General features: G+C 36.8%; 3 protein-coding genes, 1 long non-coding RNA gene and 4 other non-coding genes across 10 annotated transcripts; 7 read left to right on the top strand and 1 right to left on the bottom strand.

Moving 5' to 3' along the window:
• The first annotated feature begins 1,814 nt into the window (after positions 1-1,814).
• Positions 1,815-4,190, top strand: LOC111451829. The gene is made up of 2 exons (XM_023092405.1): positions 1,815-2,543; positions 3,171-4,190. Exons 1-2 carry the CDS (start codon positions 2,424-2,426, stop codon positions 4,089-4,091), a joined length of 1,041 nt encoding a protein of 346 aa, XP_022948173.1. The 5' UTR covers positions 1,815-2,423; the 3' UTR covers positions 4,092-4,190.
• Positions 3,975-5,297, bottom strand: LOC111451830. The gene is made up of 3 exons (XR_002712033.1): positions 4,910-5,297; positions 4,505-4,796; positions 3,975-4,061 (listed from the first exon to the last, which is right to left on the bottom strand). It is a non-coding gene; the product is annotated as an uncharacterized LOC111451830 (long non-coding RNA).
• Positions 5,298-6,394: 1,097 nt separating this feature from the next.
• On the top strand, positions 6,395-10,812 carry LOC111451355 (UDP-galactose/UDP-glucose transporter 5B). The gene is made up of 11 exons (XM_023091739.1): positions 6,395-6,852; positions 7,281-7,394; positions 7,518-7,610; positions 7,736-7,801; positions 7,915-8,013; positions 8,317-8,396; positions 8,588-8,700; positions 9,663-9,751; positions 9,870-9,956; positions 10,033-10,101; positions 10,216-10,812. Exons 1-11 carry the CDS (start codon positions 6,757-6,759, stop codon positions 10,372-10,374), a joined length of 1,065 nt encoding a protein of 354 aa, XP_022947507.1. The 5' UTR covers positions 6,395-6,756; the 3' UTR covers positions 10,375-10,812.
• Positions 10,813-11,662: 850 nt separating this feature from the next.
• TRNAH-GUG lies at positions 11,663-11,734 on the top strand. The gene has a single exon. It is a non-coding gene; the product is annotated as a tRNA-His (tRNA).
• Positions 11,735-11,833: 99 nt separating this feature from the next.
• On the top strand, positions 11,834-11,905 carry TRNAH-GUG. The gene has a single exon. It is a non-coding gene; the product is annotated as a tRNA-His (tRNA).
• Positions 11,906-12,006: 101 nt separating this feature from the next.
• TRNAH-GUG lies at positions 12,007-12,078 on the top strand. The gene has a single exon. It is a non-coding gene; the product is annotated as a tRNA-His (tRNA).
• Positions 12,079-12,180: 102 nt separating this feature from the next.
• Positions 12,181-12,252, top strand: TRNAH-GUG. The gene has a single exon. It is a non-coding gene; the product is annotated as a tRNA-His (tRNA).
• Positions 12,253-12,499: 247 nt separating this feature from the next.
• Positions 12,500-16,137, top strand: LOC111451356 (DNA repair protein RAD51 homolog 4). Of its 3 annotated transcripts, none has more exons than XR_002711967.1 (10): positions 12,500-12,649; positions 12,746-12,825; positions 12,890-13,005; positions 13,114-13,195; positions 13,395-13,529; positions 14,689-14,802; positions 14,886-14,976; positions 15,386-15,456; positions 15,552-15,725; positions 15,887-16,137. XR_002711967.1 is itself a non-coding variant. In XM_023091740.1 (10 exons), exons 1-10 carry the CDS (start codon positions 12,562-12,564, stop codon positions 15,923-15,925), a joined length of 966 nt encoding a protein of 321 aa, XP_022947508.1. In that variant the 5' UTR covers positions 12,500-12,561; the 3' UTR covers positions 15,926-16,137. The 3 variants fall into 3 exon arrangements, 1 of the variants encoding a protein (XP_022947508.1); XM_023091740.1 differs by having other exon boundaries at positions 15,576-15,725; XR_002711968.1 differs by lacking the exons at positions 12,890-13,005; positions 13,395-13,529; positions 14,689-14,802; positions 14,886-14,976 and having other exon boundaries at positions 12,542-12,649.
• Positions 16,138-16,723: the final 586 nt, after the last annotated feature.

Raw genomic sequence — 16,723 nt, 5'->3', positions numbered from 1 at the left:
AAACAAATGGGATAATTAAAAAGAATTATTTATATCAGAAAAAAGCATCAATATAAAGTAAGAAAAGAAAAGCATCTTTACCGTACGGTTGTTTGAGAATTAGAATAGGACATAGATGAACTCATACTTATCACCACTTTAAATTAAATTAAAAAAAAAATATATATAATTTGGGGGGGGGGGNTTTGGGGGGGGGGGGGCAGGCACGTGCAAGCTAGAAATAGCCACGTACGTAGCACGATTAATTGGCAGTTGCATGTGCCACATCATACGGTGAAGAGAGAAAAAAAGGTTCACCGAATCATGCAGAAAACCCAGCGCCACGTATGCAGGACGACGACGCCAGCTTGGACCTTTGTCCAGGTGTCAACTTCCCAATGGCCCCTCTCAGACACATACCGAACTTCCCATGTGAATTTGCAGTCCACGACAATCCCCTTCCAATTCTATAGACGTCTCTGCTAATTAATCCCCCTAATCCCACCCTTATTATGATTTGGACATATTTTCCAAAGATTATTTAATATTTAAATTAAATTATTATACGTAAACTATGCTTCTAGACTGGGAGGTCGTATGTGGTTGACGTCTTGACACACGTCATGATCATGAGGAGGAAAAAAAAGCATAGGTTAGTTTAATATTGATGCATATTATAAGGTTCCATGTGTATAAATAATATATTTAAAATTTGATAATTTTTGCGATATTCCATGGATTGGTCGACAGGTAAAGTCGTTGCTGTTAGGAAGCTAGGGAGGTAAAAGCGAATTTGGTCTCCTCTTTTTTGGACAGTTCTCTCATGTAACGTAAAATTACAAAGAATCCCACTTTATTTTTTATTTTTTTAAATGTCAATCTTCTCTTTAGAATATTACAGTAACATAAAATAAACGTTGATTAAAAAGTCATCGAAAACGATGATTAATTTAAGTGGAGAAGAATGTCACAATTTTACTGTGAAGAGAGTAGATAATGAGTGCCCCTCACGTGCCAATAAGATAAGATGGTGACACAGAAATGGCGCCCAACCAGCCATGGGAGGGCCGAGACAAGACGAGTGTCATGATGTGATTGAGTAGCCGGTGGATCATCTAAAACACCACAAGGACATGCATGAATTGATCATTCGGACCTTTCAATTCATAGATGTGGATCTCGAACCTATGACAAAGAAAAAAGAAGTGAGTGAGACAAAAAGAGATGAAACTTTGACAAAAATGATCGATAAAAAATTTGAAGACTTAATAGATTTGTTTAAACTAGTCTATCTCAATGCATTTTCTCTCGTCGTCATCAAACAGTGTATCGGATGAGATCCCCTTCTCCCGACATAGCAATACTATTGTCAGGCGAGGAGGATCGTCACCTTTTTCTCCGCCGTTTAGGTGGCGCATGAGGAGAAGGTAACTCTCTCGACAACGTTAACGGTGTTGCTTTGAAAAATCCCTACCCCTTTACTTTTCAGCCGCCGTTTTCAATCCCATTTGCCCAAAGATTCCAATTCTCTCACACTCTGCCTCTGCCAACTTTAAGGGCTTGCCGCTCATTGCCGCTGGCTTTCACGTTCACTGCTGTTACCTACGTAACTTTCGTCGTAAAAACATAGTCGCTGGAGGTGGTGCAGTTGAATTGAAGGAGGCGTTATAGTGGCGGCTTTTGTTACTGTTTCTGGGTTATTTGGTAAATTTTGGTAAAAACTTTTGACGAATATGGTAAATTTTGGCGTTGATATAACCTCTACCAACGAGTTTCTACAGAAGCCCTTTCCAATGAACATATCTGCATCACAATTTCTTACTCAAAATTCTTGTAGAGACAAAAAAGAAATAGAAATCTATAAGACATAAAATCAGTTTAAAGTGGTATCAAGAACTAGGACCATAGAAATGGAAGACAATGAGGGCTTTTAGTGGGCCCATTCTTTAACAAGTACCAACCCCTTTCTACACGTAAAAAATATCACAGTAGATAGAGAGAGACGAGAGATCTGTGGGAGGGAAATAAAATTTCAAAGGAGATAATCTAGAAAGGTGGGTTTCGGATGGGAATTTATACAAGGAAAATCTAACCGGTCTGACCTGCATGTGAGAGAAAGAGAGAGAGAGAGAAGTGTTTCCATTTTTTGAGCAAAGAGAGAGAGAGTAGGCACAGAGATGAAGGGGTTTATAATGGAATTCAATACGCCCCTGTTCTTGGGCGTAGAATTTGGAATTTTCATTTCTTTCTATACATGACCCTCTCTTCCTTTCTTTTCTTTCTTTTTTTTTTCTCTATTATTTTTCTTTCTTGACGCCGACTACCTTTCTCTGCAACTTTGTGGAATAAAAAAAAAAAAAAAAAAACCATTTCTCTCTCTCTCTCTCTCTCTCTCTCTCTCTCTCTCTAGCTTGTCCTGTCCTATCATTCTCATCAATTTATAAATGTCTCAAGGTCCAACTTTCTTTCTTAAACACCCCCTATATCTTCCTCCCTTCTCACTCCCTCTTGAGCAACCAGGAGAAACCATGGAGGACTTGAGCAGTTTGTGGAGATTTCAGGAGGTGGGTCTCTCTCTCTCTTGCTCTCTCTGTTCATGTGCTAACAGTTGGTTCAGTTCATTTCTTCTTCTGGGTCTTCTAAATTTTTGAAGGCCTTTACTTTACAATCATTGTTTGTTTGATCTTCCTCTCTCCCTCCCTCACTCTGTTTTCTGTTTTCAATGCAAAATGATCGTCTAAGGTCATCCAACTTAGATGCCATAATGATTTCCTACAACACAGGTTTTTTTTTTTCCCTCTCTATTCTCTTGCGGGGGAAAAGAACTACAAATGCTCTATTTGTCTTGTTCCAAGTAGCAGCAGGGGTGGGGAGTAACAGTGTTTGTGCTGTTCACATGTGTGTGCTGACCTTTTTGATCTAAGCATGTTTGGTTGCAAATGGAAAAGAATATGTCGGTATTGATGAGAATAATTCCTTACGTTATTCCTAAGGATTGATTTATGGTGCCTAATTTGCAGCATTATTTGACAACGGACTTTGAATTCCAACCTGATTCCCCAGTAGTGTACACTATCTACCCACTCTTTCTCTCTCTTATCTTGTCAATGAGCCTGTAATGGGGATTCTCTATCTATTTAGAAGAAATCTTTTGTTCTGCTGATACTGACAAATCTAGTTTGAATTTGCAGAACGTGGAGGAGTTGAAGCAGAAACTCATGCAGACGACTTTCGAACTAGAGTCCTTAAAAATGGAAGCAAATGAAGAAAGTATAAAGAACAAAGAGAAAGTGAAGAGCTTACTTCTTCTCCTGCAGGCAGCATATGAAGAAAGAGACGAAGCAAGAGATCAGCTGCAGAAACTGATGAGCAAATTTGTGCCAACTACTACTGCAACTGAATTACCAGCTCTGCTTCTTTTCCAAGCTGAAAGCCCTCTCAACATACCCACCAAAGCAAATTCAAGCATCACAGAATCAAACAGTCTCTATGAAACTTATAATCACCAATCTTATGGTTCTTCACCAGCAGATTCTTTCTTTGATGGAGTTTCATCACCAGATTTCTCTACTGCAAACATGGCTGATTCATGCAAAATGAGCTTTGTAAATCAGCCATATGTCACGGAGTATAATGCCCCGCAGCCTCTGGCCACAGGCGTGGACACTCCCAAAACAGAAAAGCTCGATCCATTTTCTGCAGTGATTGATAATCTTGTAAAGGGAAAAGCGTTACCTCAGAAAGGCAAGCTTCTGCAAGCTGTTACAGAAGCAGGACCTTTACTTCAGACACTTCTGGTTGCTGGACCGCTTCCCCAATGGCGTAATCCTCCGCCATTGCAAGCCTTCAAGATTCCCTCTCTTCTAGTGAATGGCTGCAACACTAAGAACATCAATCAAAACCTTCCTTCAAAACCCAGTAGCCCCTCCCCAAAACCACTGCATTCTCTTTTACACACTGAAATGTCTCGTGGATCTTCTCAAATTTGTTCAGCTTCTTCCATGTTTAGCTTCAACAATGGCCCTTCTGGTTCTTGCTTCAACAGTGCCTTGCTGATGGCTCCAAATGTTAACACTCAGATTCTAGCAGCAAAGAGACAGAAAATTCAATGACCACCATTGTACAAATCAATATCTGGAGTTGGCAGTGTAAAAAATGACTTAGTAGTCTTATTGACGTGATTTGAAGTTTCAATTACATTAAAGTTAACTTCATCGATCCTCTCATGCTAATCAATCTAAACTTCAATTTTTTTCCACAGTAGAAGGAAATGACAAGAACAAGAAAAAAATTAAACGTGGGAGCAGGGCTTGTTAATTTGATTGACAAGAAACTCTAACTTCTTGCATTGTTATGTGAATATTATGTCTAGCATTCAATATCTTTGTTCGTTTTCTGCTTGGATATCATCTAAATATAATTTTGATCTGCTTTTAGATGGAGAAATTCAGGTGCAAGATTCCCCATTCTTCTTATTTATTATCCAAAAGAATAATCATTGAAATCCTTCACTAACTTTTATTACCTTCAAATGCTTTCGTTTCATCTACGAGTTTGAAGTCTTACGCATCGAGTTCACCGCCACCAATTCCGGCGCCTGATTACTTTACCTGGAGTCCGTGGTCAATCTCGATGCTCGCCACCGTATACCTCGTCTTTCAACTGTTCAACAACTAGAGAATATTGAAACGACGTTACCTTGTCCTTTATGGTTTGATTTCCGATCGGCCTAGGGTCCAATTTGTGGAAAAAACCTAACGATCCTTCTCCGCAAATCCATAGCCATGGATTGAAGACCTCGACGATTCGTTTGCTTCCTGTAACGCAGTTAAAAAATAATGAAGAGAATCCGAATCAACGCCAAGTATCAATACGGAATGCGCTATTTGTTAGGGCGAATTCCAATAATGAAAATTGATTAAACACTTACCGAATTGCAATCATTCGTTTCATAGTTCTTGCATAGGCGCCTGATTCCGTGACCATTCGATTTGCTATCACTGCAGATCACGCGTCTTGAGTTTCTCTGACGATTGCCCTAATTCTGATTCTTCGTCGGGAATGCTGTAGACGCTCGAAAGGGAAGGCGTTATACGAGAAAGAGTAGTGCATTATCAAACACTTCGTGCTCAAATTCTGCAGAGCTCGTAATTGAAAAGAGATGCATCATTTTCATGGAGCAGATCAACGAAATTGATGAACAGATCATTTGAAGAAGCCAGTTTAATTGATAGAAGGTACCATTTGTGATGAAGCAGAACTGACGGTGATTTTGTTTGAAGTCTTTCATCTACCGATCCCATTCATTCGTCCAATGAAGATCTGTCGCTAAAAATACAGTATTCACGTCTCAACCTTCGAAGTTTAAAATGACAATAGGCTAAATTAATTAAGGAGAGAAAAAAAAAAAAAAACCTTAGTATTATTCTTTAAAATATAAATATAAAATTATAAAATTAATATTAATATTTTTTACCGTTTAAATTTTTTAAAAAAATTGTCTATTGACATCTCGAAAATTATTATTAAAATTTTTAAAGTTAAATTTATGAACATTTTTTAAATTTGGTATATATATTTTAAAAAAAAAGTTTAAAAAGTATTTTTTAATTAAATATATTTTTAAATTTAAAAAATAAATTTAAGAGTATTAATTAAATTTTTGAAAACCCAAATTATTTTTTAAACACCTTGAAAATGTTATATTTTTATAGCTTTAATTTAATTTTTTTTTTGGAAGTTTAATATTTTTTTAGATTTTTTTATATATTTTTAAAATTTAAAAGTATTATTAAAACTCTTAAAATTTAAGTGAAATAGGGTGAAGTAAAAACTTAAAATATATTTTAGTTTTTATAATTTATAAATATATTTAATCGGAAGTTTATTGGAAATGATTGATTTAGTCTTTATAAATTTAAATATATTTAATTTTTTAATTAATTTATCCATTCCCAAATAAGGCAATTTGTTGAATTTTAATAATAAATTTTTATAAATATTAAAATTCTACCAATATCAAACCACACTAATTCTTTACCTATTAAATTAACCTACCAAATTAATACAATTGGTTAAGGCAGGTTCGTTTTTATATGTTTTATTATAATTTAATCGAGTTTTAAAAATGTTCGTTAACTATATAACTCTAATTCTAATGGGCGGATCATAATATTTTAAATACAAATTGAAATTTACTAGTTTATAATATTTTATAATCGTTATTTAAATTAAAAAAAAGTATTTTAATTCTACAAATTAAAAAAAAAAATTTAATTAGAAGGTCAAACTAGGAAATGCGTGCCATAAAACCATATTGTTTCAGTTTTATTTTGAAGATCAGTGATGGGTCCCACAAAGGCATTTTAAAAAATGTAATTATTATTAAATTTTTAACCCAAAAATGGAAAAAAAGAAAAAACATTGAACATAGAGGCAAATAACAGAGCGAGAGAAAGACGCCGGAGAAACGATTTTCAGTAATGACCTCTTTGGGCCTTTTTTTCCCTACACGCAGTTCCCCTCGAATCTCTGTGATCCGAAATCCTCGTCCGTTGCATTAATCGGTCATCTTCAACCTCTACCCATTCTTCGCCGCGTCGACACTTTGCTCACAGGTTCAGCTCTGCATCTCTGGGCTTTACGGCTGTAATGGGTTTATTCATCTTCTTCTTCTTCTTCTGCTGCTGTTCCTCTTGATTTTGGAGGAATGGAATCGATGTTCGTCGGGAATCGGAAAATAAAGTAAAGTAAGTAGTAGTAAATTATTGTTCGGTTATGGCCGAACCTAGCGAGAAAGATCATAAGCTATGGAAAGGGGTAGTTGCAGTAGCTGGAATCATGACTACCCTTGTCACCTATGGAGTCTTACAGGTTACTTTTACAAGATTATTTCATGTTTTTGTCTCTTTGCTTTTTCGCTGTTCTTGTAGAATCTTCTGTTATCTATCCGTCGGAAAATGTGTGTTTATGGTATCATCCCAGTTTGATATTGGATCGAATCAACACTTTTGACTGTTTTAATTCATAGATTAGCTCAAGATTTTGGCCGTTTGTGGGTATTGTTTACATTCAATCGCCTTTCGTTTTGCCTTTATCGGTTGTTGATGCATGATTTCGCTGTATCTATTCTGGTTTTAACAGTAATGTAAATAGGGAAATTTGTAGAAAAACAAGAGAGTATGAACACAGAAACCTTGAGGGATAAATATCATAGTAATGTCAGACGTTAATGCCTGATTTTCCTTTGTGACACTCGAATTGGTAAGTGATTTCAAGCTCTCTTTGGCCGTGATTTGCAGGAAAAGATCATGAGAGTTCCATATGGGGAGCATAAAGATTATTTCAAGCACTCCTTGTTTCTTGTTTTTTGTAATCGTATCACTACTTCTGCAGTTTCTGCAGGTGTTCTACTGGTAAGAGCTTATAATTGGATACTTCCTGCAATTGGTTATCATGTCAAGGACTCGAACATTGCTATTAGACTCATAGTACTTCCTTTTCTGGAATTTCCATTGATTCTCTTGATGTATATATAGGCAAGTAAAAAGACAGTGGACCCTGTCGCTCCAGTTTATACGTACTGCCTTGTTTCGATAACAAATATACTGACAACCACGTGTCAGTACGAGGTAATCTGACTTGTTAGATATGAATGTGTATATCTATATATTCCTCTTCACTGTCTAAACTGTTATTCATCGTTAGTTGATATATTATCCAGTCATATTGGTGATTCGTTCATGGTTTTCTATAGGCACTTAAGTACGTCAGCTTTCCAGTTCAGACTCTGGCAAAGTGTGCTAAAATGATACCTGTCATGGTGAGAGTATTTGAGTTTCCTTCAGTTTGTAGTGGAGGGGCATCTCTGTTGATTGAATTGGGTATTAGATTCTAGACTGACTAATTTTTTAAATGGTATCCATTGTTATACAGGTGTGGGGCACCATCATTATGCAAAAGAAATATAGGAGTCATGATTATTTGCTGGCTGTTCTTGTGACCCTGGGTTGCTCGATATTTGTTCTCTATCCGGTAATGCTCTCGTTGTTGTCACCAGCTTTTTTGGTTTCTTTTAAGAATTTGTATGAGATGGGAATTGGTCGCATCCTGCCTCGACTTTTTGGGTTTTGGTACTAACTCATGGATTAAACCACTTACTACATATATGGCAGCTAGTGTTGAAGGTTCTTATATAGTGGATCAGATATGACGATCAACTACATTGTGAATGAGCAATTATAATACTTATGAATTATGTTTTTGTTTCTCTGTTGGTAATCCTGAAACCCTGAATCCATTAACAGACGATTGGTTACTTTTTCTCCCCAATTGTAGGCTTCAGCTGATCTTAGTCCATACGATAACGGAAGGGAAAGCACAGTTTGGGGTGTCTCACTTATGGTTGGTTATCTCGGGTAATAATTTGTAACTCATTGTATTGTTGTCGAAGGATGATAGATTATTTTTCCTTTAATTTTGCATTTTACGTTTAAAACTATCATGGAAAATGGTACAACACTACAGAAAAACTGTAACGCTCGAGAAAATAAGCATACAGAGTATTTATTGGCTTCAAAAGATTTCTAATACCCAATGAATTTAACAGGTTCGATGGCTTTACAAGCACATTCCAAGATAAACTTTTCAAAGGCTATAATATGGACATACACAACCAAATTTTCTATACAACTTTGTGTTCGTGCATTCTTAGTTTGACAGGTCCGTCCCTATTCTTATTATAAACCTGGTAAAAACTCACTTTGTCCTTTAATGATTTATTCCAATTGATTTGGACGATACTTTGTGGATTGCAATGCTTCTTATTTTGCGTACTGTGGTTGAATGTTTAGAAGAAACTTGATGGGGCTACCTAGTGGTCAAGAGGTAAAAAAGGGTAAAAATTTTGGGTTTGGTGCCCTGGGTGATTTAGGAATAAGGATGTTATGCCTATGGTATTGTAATCCTATATGTCTCATGATAACCTAGACAGCTCGAAGGTGGGCTGTTTCCCTCTCCGACTTTAAATCTTAGCACCCCAAAAGTCTGTTTGTACAAATGATCTAGGCCCGTATTCGAAGTTCCCTTGGGTTGGTAAGACGAAATGGGGCCACCCTAGCCCATTGAGTGCTCTACCTTGGGTCATCGACATCATACGCTCTATTAAAATAGATTTCATCGAAAACCAGCTATATCCGATCTTGGTTGACCTTTCACCCCTAGCCACAAGTCATCCCCGTATTTTGCCACGAGTGGTGTTTCCATGAGTTTAGTTGAGTATTGCGTAGCCCTACTTATGATATGAAAAAGAGGAAAAAGAAAAACGTTTAGGAGAGGGAGAAAAGAGCATTAGTTACGTTGAGCGTTCATATAAGATTGAAAATCAGAACTTGTTTCACAAAATTGGAACTCTCACCTTCAGATTATGAGATAATGGGGGTCCAAAGCAACACGTATACTAGGAAATGGACGTTGGGGAAACGATGTTAGGCCGTTGGACGTCGGATTATTTCATTCTGAGATCGAAATTCTCTGCTGTGAAGGAGATTTGGCTTAATTGATCAAATCTATTCTTTTCTTACCTGCATAGTATTGTTTGGTATATAAACTGCGAAAGTTCCATTTTTGCTCCTTGATTTCTACTGGATTAATACTCATTTCAGTCCTTTTGCTTTGTAATTTAGGTCTTATATTACAAGGCCATCTACTTCCTGCAATTGATTTTGTTTATGTTCACAAGGATTGTTTCTTTGACATAGCATTTCTCTCCACTGTGAGTAACCAGTTCGATTTTAAGTTGTTTGTCTTCGCGTTCATACTCGTTTCATTTGATTATTAAGAGTCTTAGCTCGAATACGTGGATCGTGAGCAGTACTAATTTTGTTTCCCAGGTAGCAACTGCTAGTCAGTTTTTTATTTCTTACACAATTCGCACTTTCGGAGCTCTGACCTTTGCCACCATAATGACAACAAGACAGGTTAGCTCTTAAATCCCATGAACTTGTCAGGTTTCTTATCATGCTGAACCATACTCTTTTTTTTTTTTGGTTGAAGTTGGTCAGTATCATGCTATCTTGTGTATGGTTTTCTCATCCTCTTAGCTGGGAACAGTGTATTGGAGCTGTAAGTCATGGTTTCAACCCTTCGTCTTCGTCTTCATCAACGTTTTATTGGACCTTTTTGACGCTCTCAATGACAACTTGTGTGTGTTTTTTTTCTTTCAAAAATCATGTTCAGGTTTTGGTCTTTGGTTCGATATATGCTAGAAGCTTCCTGAGAAATGCACCTCAGAAACCATCAACTTCCGAAACGGTAGAGAGCCGATCTTCAAGCCCCACGAGCCAATTGTCAAGCCCCGGGAATCGATTGTCAAGCCCCATGAAGGAGGGTCCATGATTGGTTGGTTTTGTGGTGCATTTACCATGTGATAGTTCGTAAGTTCTGGTCTGGACTGGTCCTCACTTTTATGCCTTTTGTTGCACATTTCAAAAGCCAAAGACAAGTAGAATTAGTATAGATTTGTAGGTTCCCCTCCTGAAAAATTGTTGATGGATACATGCTGAAGCCAGTTTTCGTTTCCCTGTTGATTACGTTCGATACGTTAAAACACACCTGTCTGTAATGACTTTTCAAGTGCTTAAAAATCTTTCTTTTCAAGAGTTAGAAACCGTTTTTAAGCACTTGCTAAATCATTATAAACAGACCACATGTTTCCTTTGCTGGATGGGAGTAGATTAAATTTTATGACACAGGAAAAGGAGGGGGAGACCATTGTTCCTAATTTTTCTTAAATTAAAAGATAGTAAAGTTTCAATTTATATGGGTGTAACGTTATATTTTGGATTTCTGAGCATGATAGGTGCAAGTACAAATGCATTCATAACGTGGAATATGTATGTTTCTATATGTATTTTCGAAACTGTAACAGTTCAAGCTTATCTCTAGTAGATATTGTCAATTTTTGCCTGTTACGCATCACCGTTAGTCTCACGTTTTTAAAATGAGTCTATTAGGAAGAAGTTTTCAAATCCTTGTAAGGAATACTTCGCTCCCCTCTCTAACTCTAACTTATGTGGGATCTAACAATCCACTTTCCTTAGAGGCAAACATACTTATTAACACAGGCCGTCTGACTCTTGCGACAAAACTTGAATGGGAAACAATTACTTAATACTCTAAGAAAGAAACGATTATCATTGTTAAAACTTCAAATTGAATTCAAACGTTTCAAATTTGTTAAGCTAAGCTCATTTTAATCCAATAGATGTGTATATTGAACAATGTATACTATCATAAATAAGTATTTTTTTTAAAATTTAATTTCATTATTTTAAAATTTTCAATTTAGTCCTTTATCTTGGACTAAAATTGGTTGATGATAAAGTTACATGAGATATACATTTATCGGTATATTATTATTTTTTTTAGTGAGAAATTAACACTATCCTCTCTTAAATGACATTTTTCGTTTTTAAAATTTTTTCCATTAGATTAATTTATATAAATTAAGAAAATGAAAGATTTTATTGTAGTGGTGAGAATTCCACGGCCATGAAGACCTGGGTTCTAAGCCCAGCAGCCACAGGTTAATTTATGTCTTTTTAATCAAAGTAATTATACTAATGAGCTTATTTTAACAGTTTTTACCACTAAAATTAATTAAAGTGCAAATTGAAGCAACAAAGTGGCTGTAGTTTAGTGGTGAGAATTACACGTTGTGGCCGTGGAGACCTGGGCTCGAATCCCAGCAGCCACATGTTAATTTATCTCTTTTTAAGCAAAGTAATTATATTAATGAGCTCATTTTAACAGTTTTGATCAGTAACATTTATTAAAATGCAATTGAAGCAACAAAGTGGCTGTAGTTTAGTGGTGAGAATTCCACGTTGTGGCCGTGGAGACCTGGGCTCGAATCCCAGCAGCCACAGGTTAATTTATCTCTTTTTTAATCAAAGTAATTATACTAATGAGCTCATTCTAACAGTTTTTACCATTAAAAGTTATTAAAATGCAACTTTAAGCCACAAAGTGGCTGTAGTTTAGTGGTAAGAATTCCACGTTGTGGCCGTGGAGACCTGGGCTCGAATCCCAGCAGCCACAGGTTAATTTATGTGTTTTCTTAATCAAAGTAATTATACTAATGAGCTTATTTTAACAGTTTTTACCAGTGAAATGTATTAAAATGCAAATTAAAGCAACAAAGTGGCTGTAGTTTAGTGGTAAGAATTCCACGTTGTGGCCGTGGAGACCTGGGCTCGAATCCCAGCAGCCACATGTTAATTTATCTCTTTTTTAATCAAAGTAATTATACTAATGAGCTCATTCTAACAGTTTTTACCATTAAAAGTTATTAAAATGCAACTTTAAGCCACAAAGTTGTTGTAGTTTAGTGGTGAGAATTCCACGTTGTGGCCTTGGAGACTTGGGCTCGAATCCCAGCAGCCACAATTTTGGTAATTTTTAAAATAAATATGAGAATTTTCTCTTTAAATGAAGGTTAATGGAACCGTGACGTGTACATGGTTTCCCTGTGCCCTAAAATAGGAAACTTGAAAGTGGAAAGGCAGAGCACGAAGAAGAAAAATGGCGCCATTAAAATCTCTGGAGCAGCTTCACCCAATCATAGACACTACTTTTCAGAGCTTTTGTGCTTCACACGGCATTTTCACTGGTACTTTCTACTTACTCCGATATGATTCCGATTCCGTATGAAGAACCCCATCATTTCTGAAGGAGTGGCTCCGTTTTGTGTTCTTTTTGCCACTAGTGGAGGATTTCCTCATCCATGACCTCTACGTTTTAGCTGCTTTCGCCGAGCAACAGCCGGAGTCAGAGAAATTGAAGCAGGTTAATCATTTGTCACGTTGATCTTTTTTACGCTTGTGTTGTACTGATTTGTACGAGTAAACAGGGGATTACCCAAATCCTTTCTGTAATTAATGCTGAGCGACAGTCATGGATGAACGGTTTGGAACTTTTGGAAGATGCTCGAGAAAATAAGCATGTTCTATCCACTGGTTTTGAAGGGTATTTTCACTTTTAGGCTCAATTACTTGTGTTTTGTTCGACTGCCATGAATGTCGATTCTATTTCTTTTGGATGGTTGATGAAAGAGTTTTCGTCGCGAAATACTAGGGTTGATACTTTGCTTGGAGGTGGGTTACGTGAGGGACAGTTGACGGAAATTGTTGGGCCATCTTCTTCTGGTAAAACTCAGGTGAGTTCCATTTGAACGTGATTGAAATGTTTCTTCCTGAATTTTGTTATGGAACTGTTGGATTTTTGGGTTAGAAACTTGGTTCCTAGTTTCTATAATTGGGTACTTAAATTACTTCTCTCAGCCTGTTTAACATGCCACTGGTGCTTTATTAGTTTGCTTTGTATATGATATGCTTGAACTGTTTTATTATGGCAAGGTTTGCCTGCGAGCTGCTTCAAATGTGGCAACGAACTACAATGCAAAGGTTTTCTACTTGGACACAGGGAATTCCTTTTCACCCCAACGCATCTCAGGCTTTGTTAATTGGAAATCCGGACCTTCCATAGCTCGGGTAACTAAAATAAGTGCTCCTGTTGGACTTGTTTTTCCTTTAAGATCGGAAAATAATCGATATCTTCGAGTCATTGTGGTCTCTAACTAAATCCTTGATTATAGGACGGAGAATATCCACTTTAGCCACCCAAAATTTCAATCATATACCTTCCGCCATTGTTATAGAACATGGCAAACCAGCAGGTTGGGGCTGTCAACAACTCAAGTAGTTCTGGCTGGTAGCAACTTAAGCTATTCAACAAACCAAACAATTCATTACAGTATTTGATTCTTCTAAACCTTAAACAATCTTATAATGTTATGGTGTAGCTTTTAAATAGTAAGGTATCCAAGTATTTTGAGATTGCTGAAAGCTGAGAAGAATCAGATATTGTACTGATTTGTTTGACATTCTATATTGGCATGTTGCTGAATTTCTAAGTTTCTACTTATTGAGGATTGTTGGTGAGGAGTCCCACATCGGCTAATTAAAGAGATGATCATGGGTTTATAAGTAAGGAACACATCTCCATTGGTATGAGGCCTTTTGGGGAAACTAAAAGCAAAGCCATGAGAGCTTATGTTCAAAGTGAACAATATCATACCACTGTGGAGGGTCGTGATTCCTAACATGGTATCGGAGTCCTGCCCTTAACTTAGCCATGTCAATAGAATCCTCAAATGTCAAACAAAGAAGTTGTGAGCCTCAAAGGTGTAGTAAAAAAGTGACTCAAGTGTTGGTATACTTTGGTCAAGGGGAGGATTGTTGGTGAGGAGTCGCACATCGGCTAGTTAAGGAGATGCTCATGGGTTTATAAGTAAGGAATACATCTCCATTGGTATGAGACCTTTTGGGGAAACCAAAAGCAAAGCCATGAGAGCTTATGCTCAAAGTGGACAATATCATACCATTGTGGAGAGTCGTGATTCCTAACACTACCCGCGGGGATTGCTTGAGTTGTTGATGGCTCTAGCTGATTTTCCGCCAACGCTCTGTGAGATTCTCCATAACAATGGCTAGAGGTTAAAGATTGCCTTCATTTCCCTTCTTTTTGGAACTTATTCAGATATTATCTATGGATTAGATTAAGATTTACAGTTCTAACTTCCAAGTTTGTATTTTGTGGAACCTCCAACTTCATTTAGTATTCTATTTGTCTCTTAAATCCATTTCATAGACTGGGCAGAACATGCTTCAACAAGTAATGAACAGCATTTCATGCCACTCTGTGTACGACATTTTCACATTCTTTGATGTGCTGCATCAGCTTGAATTCAATTTGAGATCCCAGGTTCACATTAGCATGCATTAGTTGATGAATTTAACCACGGCCCAACTTTTTCAATGCCAATTAACAAACTACAATCATATCAGACGTGCAAAGGGGATCGAAGAGTGCAGTTACTGATAGTAGATTCGATTTCTTCACTAATTACACCTATCCTTGGTGGAAGTAGTTCACAGGGTACGCATGATTGGATGTAGATCACTGTACATCCTTTGTATATGCATAATTTGTCAAGCTTGATTGAAAGTACATGTGCAATTTTTTAGGTTCTTTAGACAATACAAAGACATGGCAATGTCACTCAGCAAAGGAATTCTGTGTATTACATATATATGTTCTTAGGCAAGATATTTCTGATGGTTTATTCATGACTATGATAATAGTTGTCATATGCATAGTTTAACATTTGTTTCTTTGTTCGCTTGGGTTGTCATTTCAGAGTTTATTCACTTGTAAGTTCAATTCTATGGTTTTAACAGGATAGTTATTAATTTAATGTTGCTGAAGTAGATGCATTAAAAAGAATTTTATATGTAAGACTTAAATACAAAGGGAAAGAAGGTTCATGCTTGATGCGTATGTACAGGACATGCTTTGATGGTATCTGCTGGATCGCTATTGAAGAAAATAGCTCATGAATATAATATTGCAGTACTAGTAAGTTTTCTCTTGAAGTTGCTTCTGTTACTTACGAGATTCTTAATTTATCTAATAGAGAATGAATTAAGCGCTTGTTTTGTGTCGACTTCCAGTAACATGTAAGTGTAATGCCAAAGGTAATAAACCACACGGTGGGTGGAGATAGAGGTACTTCAAAACCTGCCTTAGGAGAGAGTTGGAAGAGTGTTCCACACGTGAGGCTGCAGCTTTCCCGAGACCCAGGGAGCAGTGTCTGCCAAGCTTCAATATTAAAACACTCATCCATGGTATGTTCCTTTAGGCACACGCATCACTGTGCACATCTGCGAAGTGTTCTGCTTACATTCTTCTTAGGGTTATGTAACAATAGAGCTTTGGATCTTTTTCAGTTATGATTTGATTCACTGATCATAAAAACTGAATAACTTGTATAATTCCATTATCTCAGGCATCTGGTATGACTGCAAGATTCGTAATTTATGAATGAAAAGAAGGAACTTCTCGTACAATGAACTAGAAAATGGCAACCCAACTGGGTCTCTTTACTCGAATGGGGTGTGAAGGTATGTACAAAAACTGGAATTTTGCTAGTTTTTTTCTGGTTGCTTCTCTGTGAACTCTCTGTATGCGTAGGACAGTTTTGTAAACAATGATGATGAATCCAAATATTAATTTTCAATTTGGTTCTCCTTTATTTTTTTACTTACCACAGTGGAAAAAATCAATCCCACCGCTAGCAAATATTGTCTTCTTTGGGCCTTTCCTTTTGAGTTTCCCCTCAAAATTTTTAGAACGTTTCTACTAGGGACAGGTTTCCACACTCTTATAAGAAATGTTTCGTTCCCCTCTCCAACAGATGTGGAATCTTACAATCCATCTCCCTTGTGGCCTTGCGTCCTCACTGGCACACTGTAATGGCCCAATCCCACTGCGGTAGATATTGTCTTCTTTAGGCTTTCCCTTCAAGATTTTTAGAACGTGTCTACTAGGAGAAGTTTCCACACTCTTATAAGAAATGTTTCATTCCTCTCTCCAACCGATGTAGGATCTCACAATTTTAGAAGTTGCGACGAACCAAATATGACCATATTCCTCAAACCAAACAAATATACAATCCAAAAGCCATGCACTGTTATTAACCTCTTCTGTTCTATTTTTCCTACTTTTGCCGCCTAAGATTTAGGCTATGAGTTGAAAGATTTCATAAGAAGAAAGAGATGAGTAAGATTAAAAAAAACTCTTGTCGTGTCTTTGTGGAAGATTATCATAAAGTTTGAAGCAAAGA

Source organism: Cucurbita moschata, unplaced genomic scaffold, assembly GCF_002738365.1.
Source record: "Cucurbita moschata cultivar Rifu unplaced genomic scaffold, Cmos_1.0 Cmo_Scf00013, whole genome shotgun sequence".
Lineage (NCBI taxonomy): Eukaryota > Viridiplantae > Streptophyta > Magnoliopsida > Cucurbitales > Cucurbitaceae > Cucurbita > Cucurbita moschata.
The sequence above is the reverse complement of the archived record's forward strand: the minus strand, read 5'-3'. Positions and strand labels throughout refer to the sequence as shown.